Raw genomic sequence first — 11,077 nt, 5'->3', positions numbered from 1 at the left:
ATCATCTGAGTCAGATGCCACCAGCAGCAGGTTGATTTTCTTTTTTGGTTGTTCGGGTTCTGTTGTTTCCGCATCGGAGTGTTGCTCTTTTAAGACTTCTGAAAGCATGCTCCACATCTCGTCCCTCTGACTTTGGAAGGCACTTCAGATTCTTAAACTTTGGGTTGAGTGTTGTAGCTATCTTTAGAAATCTCACATTGGTACCTTCTTTGTGTTTTGTCAAATCTGCAGTGAAAGTGTTCTTAAAATGAACGTGTGCTGGGTCATCATCTGAGACTGGTATAACATGAAAGACATGGCAGAATGCAGGTAAAACAGAGCAGGGGACATACAATTCTCCCCCAAGAAGTTTAATCACAAATTTAATTAACAAATTTATTATATATATTTTTTAAACAAGCATCATTAGCATGGAAGTATGTCCTCTGGAATGGTGGCCGAAGCATGAAGGGGCATACAAATGTTTAGCATATCTGGCATGTAAATACTTTGCAATGCCAGCTAAAAAAGTCCCATGCAAACGTCTTTTCTCACTCTCTGGTGACACTGTAAATAAGAAGAGGGCAGCATTATTCCCCATAGGTATAAACTAACTTGTTTGTCTTAGCAATTGGCTGAACAAGAAGTAGGACTGAGTGGACATGTAGGCCCTGAAGTTTTAAATTGTTTTGTTTTGAGTGCAGTTATGCAACAAAAAAAAAAAAAATCTACATTTGTAGGTTGCACTTTCACAACAAAGATTGCACCACAGCACTTGTATGAGGTGACTTGAAAAATACTATTTTTTATCATTTTTACAGTGCAAATATATGTAATAAAAATATACTTTATTTCAATTACAACACAGAATACAATATATATGAAAAAGAAGAAAAACATCCAAAACATTTAAATTTCAGTTGATAACAGTGCAATTAAAACTGATTAATCCCAATTAATGTTTTTAATCGTGATTAATTTTTTTGAGTTAATCGCCTGAGTTAACAGCCCTACTAAATCACGCTCTCAGGCATCTGTTGAGCTCTGCAGAGTGGTGTGGGGAAAGACATGACAGCAGCATGCAGGGTCAAGTTGGATTCTACCCCCTCGCTCAACCCGGCTTTTCAACTGCCACATGGGAAAGTTGAAATTTGCAGCTGAACTTTGGGGAAGCCAACAGCTTGGCTGGAGTGAAATTGGCTGGTGAGAGTGAGGAGAAGCTGGGTCCACTGGCACAAATGGAGAAACTTTGCCTTGGATCAAACTTAGACTAGACACCGAAGTGTCAGCTGGCACAGGCAAACCCTGGAGCATGGAGACTGGCTGAGGTTTCACCCAGTACAGCTAGCTGAATGCTTCTCTCACCCAGCTGCAACAGCCTGGGGGAGGGCAAAAGGAGCTGAGGGTCACCTGACAATATATGACTGCCATGTGGCTGGAAACCCAAATCCATATATTTGTAAAGCTTGTAAAACAGTCACCGCAGTCTTAACCTGTAGAATTACAGCATCTACCACCTTTGATTTGTCACCACCCAGTCCAGGTTTGTAAGGGACTATTAAGAAGTTAGAACATGTTTTTTTTCTAAACAGCCTCTTGCCCCAAATCATCAAGGCCGGGCAGCTTCTCAACAGCTGCAGATTGTAAAGACAAATCACACAGCGGAGTGGCCAGGGTCTGCATACGGTCTGCCCTAGCCATCTGCAGTCTGCAGGCAGACAGATGCTAAGCCAAGTCAGGCACAAAGAAACTGAAGGAAGATGGACTCCATGGGGAAGACATTACATGTCTCTTCTCATCCCCCAAGTAACTACCAGCAAGGAGCACCACATCTATTTTAACTTTCCTTTGATAAAGTATCTGAAAGGTGCTGGGGTAGTGGCAGCCCTAGAGAACATGATGCTCTGCCTACACGATGTGCAGTGTAAGAATCCCTATGCAGCTCTACCATTGTGTGTACTCTGCATTCCGGAGAGCCACCATTACAAGGGCTGTATGCCATCATGGAGTGGCAGGATGTGGGGTGTACACACTTATTTTCTGCTAGGAACTGGATTGAGAAACAAGCCATTTCACAAAAGCCTTTAAACAGCTGTGGGATGATACAATTTTCAGTCACTGATGATGTGTCTTGGATTCAAATTGGCAAACTGGAGGTGAACAGCTCCAGGCTCCATTATCCACTCTTCAGCCACCTACCTACAGAAAAGATGCTGGAGGGCAAAGCTCCTTTCGAGAAGTGTCAGTTCTGCAAAGCTGGAAGTTGACTAGAAATGAAAGGCCTTAGTGGCCTACTTGGAGAAAGGGAATCTTTGACATAAGTGAAAATACAAAAAAAGTTTGAGAGTTCTGGGCTTGTTTCCAAGAATGTCAAACTAAAGAAAGGACGTGATTCTCTGATAAATAGCTGCAGGTAATGTTTTCAAACATGCCTAAGCCTCGTTGCAAGTCACAAGGACTTCAATTAACTGCCTATGTCACTTTTGAAGACAAGATTCAAGCACATTTTTGAAAGTTTCACCCTATTTTATGTCTAGACTGTTGTATCCTATGCTAATCTACAAATATCTTAATCCCCAGCAAGAAATTAAACATTGGCTGCTACCTACCTGCTCAGGTCGCTGACACTCATTCTAATGTAATTAAGCACCACAGAATGCTACGGGAACAAGGTGTCAAAGAAAAACAACAGACAATGGAATGTTGTAATCAATGATTTTATCTTTGAAAATGGAAGCAAATATTTGGACAGGATACTATGGCCGCTCTATAAGAGCGCATCTCTCAAATACATTGCTGGTTCTCTTCTGGGATATCAAGGCTAAAAAAAGCTTCAGGCACTGACTCTGTTTGAGCCTGGCTAGGCATCATCAGTTCATTTAAATAAAATACAAGCTATAAACTAAAAGATCAAGGAGGACTTTCCCCTGCCCCCTTCTCTAAACCATCACTCTACCTTACAACAGTGTTGGTTGGGCAGTTAAATCTGGCATTTCAGAAACTTCATTCCCTCTGATTAGAAAAACAAAGACCCTCAGCACATAGACTTGACGCCACACATACAAATTAACAAGGAGATCACTACCCAGGAAGAACTGGGTTTTGTTTGCCAAAATCCACCCCATCAGCCATTGATCGCAGTACAAAAAACATCAAACATTCAAATACCCAGAATTGTCTAGGCTGCAAACAACCTCAAGAACATTGGCTCACAGTCTTAAACAACCTAGAGCTGGTTTTATGAAGCTTTCATCCTGTGACACTGTATACGTTTTCTGTTCTCTCTCATCAATGCTTACGCTTCACCTGCTAAAAGTTCACTTAACTGTCCCAATGGTACGATTTCACCTTAGGTCAGAAACACTCACCTTCCAGAACAAGAGACTCCTTCATTGTAAGTTTTGAACATGCAAATACACCTCTACCCCGATATAACATGACCCGATATAACATGCATTTGGATATAATGCGGTAAAGCGTCGCTCCGGGGGGAGGGCAGGGCTGCGCACTCTGGCAGATCAAAGCAAATTCAATATAATGCAGTAAGATTTTCTGGCTCCCAAGGACAGTGTTATATCAGGGTAGAGGTGTACAAGAAAATGGAGATCTTGAGAAATTCTAGCTAAACTACTGGAAGAGAAATTCAGCGCTCACTCCTGTGCCCAGATGATGGAATGCGAACCTGCCCTGTGCAAAGGCAGCCTCTCGTCTGGCACTTCCCCAGTTAATTGGGAAAGCAGTTCTCGTGTGCGTGTCTCTCTGACAGGCATATGCGCATGCATATATATATTAAACTGCAGTGAGGCAATTCAAAGATCAAACCTCAGGTGGAAAAGAGTATTTTAGGTTTATCAGTTGGTTCACTGCTCTTGCCCACAGACAGGTTTTAACTGCACTTGTGGTTGATCAGCCTCTCCTCTGGTGCCAAGGTAAGTTGTCCTGGCCTGGGTGGGGCTCAACCCAAGTTCAACACGCATCATAGCAAACTGTGCAGACTACCAGAGATCTAGCACCCTCTCCCCCAACAGGTGCTGAAGCTCTCACCCCTGCAGGTAAATCCTTTGCAAGCCTCATCAGGGCCCACCTGGGAAGCTGCGTTCATCACCAAACACCACTCCCTCTCATAACGCAGACCCTCACGATAAGCAGACATTCACTGGGCTGAGGCAGTCACTGCACACTCGGAGCCCCACACCCAAGTCAGGATGTTGGCTTTGGATTAACATGCACTTACACTGAGTCTTTCACCTGAGAATCTCAAAGGTTTCTGAGACCAACGCAGAAAAGCTAGGACTGCAATGGGACTGGAGATAAAGGTCACTTATATTTCAGGAAATCTTTTGTTCCCTGGGATGGGATCTTACTATAGCTGGTGGGGTTACCAATAGAGAGAGAGAGGGAGAATATTTTTTGTTTTTGGAGACCTGTCATTGTAAAGTTACCCAACTGTTTCCAATTGATCTGAAAGCCATATTGGAGCTGGAACTTCTCAGCATCAAAAACGGGGGCAAAAAGAGTTTAAGCTCACAAATTTAATAGCTTCCTTATGAGCAAAGGAGCCTGGTCTTGCAGCATTTAATGCAGATACACACATTTACAGCTAGGCAAAGGATTGGAATAGACAAAATGGAAAACTTGGCTATGTGCTCACGTCCCACTGGCTTGCAAATTAGAATTCTGGGCATTTGTCTTAGCTATTTCGCTGTGCACCCTTACACCTTATGTTAGCTGATAAACAGAATGAACGTCTGCTGTGTAAAAAGTATTTGGCCTTTAAAAAACAAAATGCCCATTCTGACCATGTTGGGATAATCCAAGCACAGGGTGTCGGAAAGAGGACAGCATGACTCCAGGACAAGGATTCAGTCTCTCGAATGTAGAAAGGGAAATGAGTTATGGGTGACATGAGTCACTTCACTCACAACCAAGTTTTTTCGCTAGGTGCTAATGGTGACTGGGCCACTGTTAAAAAGGCAGTAAAGTCAACTCACTTGGGTTTATGGGAGGGGCTCTATAATGGCCTTGTCCACACTGCAAATGGAACTGATCAGATTATTCAAAGATGAAGATTTATACAAAACAGCTTCATTTTGTTCTTCACACAGTATAAACACACACATGCACAGCCATACCCCAGTCTCTATACACACACACACACACACACACACACACACAGTGCTGTCCCTTTAGAGTTAAAAAACAAATACTGAAAAGTGCCAAACAGGAAAAATAAAAGGCTACTTTTTTTTTTTTGGCAACTTTAAAAAAATGGTTAAGAACAATGTGGCACTGGTCCCTAATTCTACAAAAGGATAATTGGGCACAACACTGAAAATCAGAATAGTTTGTTTGCAAAAATTCATAACATCTGGAAACAAACTGTAAAAGTAGCACTTATTCTTTTGACTTAATTTTGACCAAGTCACGTAACACATTAAAACATCAGAAAAATTCACTAAAAAGCTTGGCTTTTAATCATCAGCTTTCGCTGAAGTTAATTTAGGAGAATAATAAAGTTCTTATTGGAATGCTGCACGCTGCTGCTTGACAACTTCTGAAATGGAATGTCTTCTTGAATGGCAGTGCATCCCCAGCCCTGCTCCAGCTTAAAGTTCTGCTCCCTTTGCTCTCAAACTGTCATCTTCGCCATCTGTTGTTCTAACTTGGAAATGCGCTCATCTTGATTGGAGATTGTGTCTTTTATAGATTTAAGCTCTTTCAAAATCTCATCCAATTTGGCTTCGTTTTGCTGGAACCAAACAAAAAACAAAACCAGAATTCATTAAAACTTAGCCAGAAGGAGCAATTCTGCATATTGAAGTTGGAGGTTTCCAAAGCAAACATGTTCCAGCACAAAGGGATTTCAAAGGGAGATTCTTACAGATAAACCAGCTGAGATGGCTGGAAATCATGTGGTTGAGTGCTAACATGAAGCTTCTGACACAGGGTAGCATGCTAATGGAACAGCAACCAGCAGTGTTTCTAATGGAGTTAGTGCAAATTTAAAGGGTACACAGGGCCAGGGTTTGCTTTTTAATGGAGTTTATATTCCCCTTTATTAATAGCCACCCGTTCAATGGCCTGATGCACCAAATCTGCTCTTATAACCAACCCTCTTAGAGCACCTGTCAGCCAGTAAAGTCAGCCCACAGGGCATTTCACATTCTCCTCCTCAGCAGTCCACTCTTGTCTGATTTGTTGTGTTTGGTTTTAGACAAATGATGGGCTCATGAATTAGGATCCAAAGTTCCTCTGTTAACCAGCTGCTTTCCTGTGGGAATCAGATTCCTGTGGGAACGAGTTCCCAGTGTGGGAGAAGGACTTTTAGTGTCACAAGCCATTTCAAACTCTGCCACTGCCTAGCAGCACAAAACTATTCCTCCCAGTGCAGCTCTGCCGGGGAACTGGGCTGAGAGAATGTAAATCCCCCATATAAGTGTGTGGCCAGATCACCAGGCCTAACACACATTTGTGCAAAAGGTTCACAGGGCACTTCAATAGCTACAAGTGATCTTGGACTTACCTCTTGTCTGGAAAGCCATACACCCATGCAGCCCCTGGGCCCTAAGTCCATGGTAGCTAGCTAGGCTGTTACTACAGGGATGGGGGCCCAGTGTAATGAGGGCATTTGGTTTTTTACTGATTCAGAGGGTAGAGCCCCCCTGCCTGAGACTCCAGCGCCACTCCCTGCTGGCCTGTGAGATGTTACTCACAATATTTGATGTGTCTGCTGCTTTCTTTGGGGTGTTAATGAGATCACTTTTCTTGTTTGCTGCAGGCTTGTTGTCCAGTATGTTCTTTTTGACCACCTTGAGGTCCCTGTTTTTGCCTGGAATGTACCCATGTTTCAAAGAAATGAGAATGGGATCAGCATTCTTCCCCTCAAACCACTCTTCAGCTTCCAGAGCTGCTTCAGGACCAGCCGTATCGGGATACAGGTCATCTTGGAAAAGGTCAGACTAGAAGTCAGAAGGAATTAATTAGTAACATGCTTTGGGCTGGAAGGCGCTATGTAACTTGCACTGCAGGCAGCACCTCACCTTTCGGGGAACAGTCATGATAATGGGCTCGCACTTCCGCTCATGAAGTTTGAAGAATCTTTCAAAAAGAAAAAAGCACAACTTAGTGGGAGCAAATGCCAGTCGGCACATGAAAGCTGGGCTTGATTCCTGTTCACCCAAATGGATACTAGTGATCAAGGGGCAGGGGGAAGAGACAGTAAAGAGAAAATGATTAAGAGGTTTCAGCTGGGTAATCCCCCCCCCCCCCATTACACCCAGCAGTTGAAGGGGCTTTTCTAAAGGCTGGTGAAAACTACCCAGCTTTGTGCTCCAGTGCTTCTATACCTTTCATGACTGGGTGGACTGACGGGCGAAGAGAACAGCACATGGAAACAAGATTCTTTAGGCAGTCTCTTCAGTTTGGCCTGACGATGCCCTCAGTATGTCACAGATCGCTGCTGAGACTATGGTGATGAGCACTATACAAATATAGGCTACACGCACTGCATCTCTGGCCACCAGGCTGCTGCATTATACACGGCCTATCTCCACACCAGTCTTCCACCTCTACTCGTATTTTGAGCTAGAAGACAACTACCAATTAAACGATTATGGTAGGTGCCTCTTCCTTACCATGGGATGTTTACTTGGCATGGCTTTCGCTGGCAGTTTTCAGCCATGTCACAATCTTTGGTTAAGCCAGTGCTGCTGTACTGTTCTCCAAGAGTCCGAAATTGTTTCTAATCTAAGTTTATGAAGCAGCACTGTACAGCCTGGAAGGAGATTAATGCTAGACTGTCAAAGAGATATCCCTTTAATATTAACCCTTACGTCTGACCCAGTATAGAGCAGAACTGCCTCGATGGAACACTTGGTTTTAGCAAAGCTGATTCCGGCAGCTTGCTGTGTTAGATACTGTCCATCAGTCCATTAGTCTCAACCCAAACACTGACCCACTTTCAGTTCAGACCATATTATCCCTAGCAGAAATATCAGCACTTGTCACAGAGCGAAGGGTACTACAGAAATCCTGACAGAACACGAGAGCGAGCGAGAGGTCTCTAAATCAGTCGTTATTTGTGTCACTGTCTCAGATCACACATCGAATTGAGCTTTTAAGTGCTCCTACCTCCTTCAGTTCTTGTACCAAATACATCTCTTGCTTGTGTGAGGTTGTTTTGCTTTGTACTACATGAACCTGGCTGGCACAGCCCAGGATGTGCACCGAAAGCAGGAATATAAATGGGCTAGCGCGATTAGCTGTGTTGCTCACATCCACGTGCCAGCTACTCAGCACTTCATTACCTGGCGATTTCACACTTGTTCACATCAAGGCCCCTCTTTGGCATGAACCCCATCCCCCTCTGCGGTTCTTTGCTGCTGAAGGTGTTGAGGTAGTGGACATATGGGGATTCATCTGTGATCTCAAAGTAGCGAATGCTGCTGTCACCCTGCAGGGAACAAAGAAGAAGGAGAATGAAAGGGGCAGTGACTATTCCATGGCCCTGGGATCCCCTCTTGGCCCTGGGATACTGTACTTAGGACGTGGAGGGGCTCCCTTTCTAACGAGGCCCCATGTCCTTTACACAAAAAGCAGGCTGACATCTGCTGTGGAGCCTCCTCCCTGAAGAGAGAAGGAATGCGTCATGCTAGTGCGCAAGCCACCTCCAGCTTCTATGCAGCTGTCAAACACAATGGCAATACTATGAACACTGTGCTGCACTGGAACGTCTGCAGTCCAAAGCGGACGTGAATGAGGCAGTGCTGGAGACACGGGCACCCACAATGTACTGGGTAGGTGAGGCAACAATGGAGGGGTTAAATTCAGGGACCAGTGGCATTTCCATTACATGGGAGGCGAAGGGAATATCTCGTAACAATCCGACCTTCAAAACGCATCACATAAAAGGAGAGAAGCATCAGAAACAATTGCCCCGTGAGTAATGTACATTTTATTGTTAATTTTCTCCAGCTGAAATTTTCACTGATCATCAGGCAGCTAATGGCCTCATCTCAGCCTCCCTAGTCACTATCAGTCTACTGCTGCATTCATAGAATATCAGGGCTGGCAGGGACCTCAGGAGGTCATCTAGTCCTGCCCCCTGCTCAAAGCAGGACCAATCCCCAGACAGATTTTTACCCCAGTTCCCTAAATGGCCCCCTCAAGGATTGAGCTCACAACCCTGGGTTTAGCAGGCCAATGCTCAAACCACCGAGCTATCCCTCCCCATCATTCAGACAGACCTATTAGCATGGCTATCACAAAACAGATGTCCAGTGTAATCAAGGTTCATTATCTCAACAGGCTCTCACAAGCAAACTGCTGCACAACCACTTTGCTCCTCTTGGAAGCTGCTCCATACCTTGCCACACAAGTAAATGATATTGGTGTCCGGGTCATAGAATGGAAGCAGCACCCCATTGCTGGTGTCCATTTCGTGCAGGGCTATTGGCTCATCCATATTTTTCTGCAAATGAGATTTGTATTAGATCATTAGAGAACAGAAATCCCCAGTAAATTCATTTGCTAAATCCTTTGTGATTCCTACTGTTTGGGGAATGACCAACAGCAGTTTCACTTTTCTGAAGGACCTTACATTGTAGCATGCACAGTCATTGTTTGAGAGAACACTGGTTTTCTGAGGACCTGCTATCAAAAGCTGTTTTTAACAGGTCCCCCCAAACACACGCCAAGTTAAGGAAGAGATTAGAGAGTCTATTGCACAATCTAAGAAACAGACCATGTCACAGCTAGATATCACACTGTGTTGGCACATGAAAAATTTCGGATGGAAGTGGCCCTCTCGGAAGATCTGCAGGATCTGCTTTTTGCTTTGGTCAGATTTAGGTTTGGCTTGGCTGGCTTGTTCTAGGACACCACTGCTTTGCATATATTTTCTGATCTGTTCAATAATAAATGCAGCTTTGAATATTTAGCTGCTGTTATGCCTTCACTGTTCTTGGGAAGACACAGAAGACTTCCTCCAAGGAGATTATACAAGAGTCAATTTCCTTTACAGATACAAATTTGGGGCCTAAACAGGTTGACACTGTCCTCAGCTGTGACATGTAGGGGCAGGATTAGAGAGTTAAGGAGAAGGGGAATATAATCTCATTAATAAAATGTAACCGCTGCAGTAACTAGCAGGGTGTCTTGGTTAGTAACTTATGACAGCATTATAACTAAGGACAAGCTGGATGGCACATACAGGATTCCACAGGGCGAGCTGCCGTTCACTCATGCGGCTGAAGCCGGTGGTAAAGACGTTGCCGTCGGAGAGGAAGATGGCTCTCATGGGCCGCGCTCCCTCATGGGCCCTCTCCTTTTCCTGAAATGGATTTGCAGAGAAAAACATTCAGCACTCAAGAGAAATCCAGATTCATGATGAATTAACCCAAATTCTATTTGTCGAGTTGCACAGAACCACTGCCCCAAGAAGCTGACCAGACGGTATAGAGTCCTTGCCCAAAGCTCCAGGTGAAAAAATAATTACTAACATACAAGAGAAGTAGCATCTGTTCAGTTGGTTTCTTTCAGCGCCGCCTATCATGCAGAATTACACATTCTAAAAGCAAAATTAAAATGAACTGATATTTCAGCAAGCTACAGCACATGCAAATAGACAGCTATGCCACTAACTCTCCCACTGCATCTATAGGTACACAATTTTGCCTGAAAATTATGCAAGAAATTACCCTTGTGCAGATTTAAAAATCGGGCCCAAAATGTTGATAATTCAAGCACAAATGCCAATAAAATTAGACGGAGTGCCTCAGCACTGCTATCCTTCCTGTAACATTTCACCAGCTTTGCAAATCTCTCAACATTAAACAAAACACAAACACTGAGGTTGTCTACATGCTTTTGCTAAGCATCTCCCGCACTGACACTCCACTGGTTTTAACATACTCACAGCAACGATTTCTTGTTTCCTAGGGTCAATGACTCGGACTTTTTTGTCTTTAGAAGCTGTACAGATCAGGCTGCCGTTGCGATTCCAGCTCACATTGTAAATCATGTCCAGATGCATGTCATCCAGGTTTATAAGGGCTTCACCTGTTCCCACATTCCAGATGATGACTATATTATCACAGCC

General features: G+C 43.9%; 1 protein-coding gene across 2 annotated transcripts in view; it reads right to left on the bottom strand.

Moving 5' to 3' along the window:
• Nucleotides 1–2,680: 2,680 nt before the first annotated feature.
• CORO1C (coronin 1C) overlaps nt 2,681–11,077 on the bottom strand; it is an 80,686-nt gene continuing 72,289 nt past the window's right edge. For both annotated transcript variants that reach the window (XM_032805405.2, XM_075059912.1), the window contains exons 5-11: nt 10,895–11,076; nt 10,190–10,309; nt 9,344–9,448; nt 8,286–8,431; nt 7,020–7,077; nt 6,693–6,938; nt 2,681–5,728 (exon numbers count right to left, since the gene is read on the bottom strand). In XM_032805405.2, the coding sequence (XP_032661296.1) occupies nt 5,609–5,728; nt 6,693–6,938; nt 7,020–7,077; nt 8,286–8,431; nt 9,344–9,448; nt 10,190–10,309; nt 10,895–11,076 (977 nt within the window). In that variant the 3' untranslated portion in view covers nt 2,681–5,608. The remainder of the gene's footprint in view (nt 5,729–6,692; nt 6,939–7,019; nt 7,078–8,285; nt 8,432–9,343; nt 9,449–10,189; nt 10,310–10,894; nt 11,077) is intronic.

This window comes from Chelonoidis abingdonii, chromosome 22, assembly GCF_003597395.2.
Source record: "Chelonoidis abingdonii isolate Lonesome George chromosome 22, CheloAbing_2.0, whole genome shotgun sequence".
Lineage (NCBI taxonomy): Eukaryota > Metazoa > Chordata > Testudines > Testudinidae > Chelonoidis > Chelonoidis abingdonii.
The sequence above is the reverse complement of the archived record's forward strand: the minus strand, read 5'-3'. Positions and strand labels throughout refer to the sequence as shown.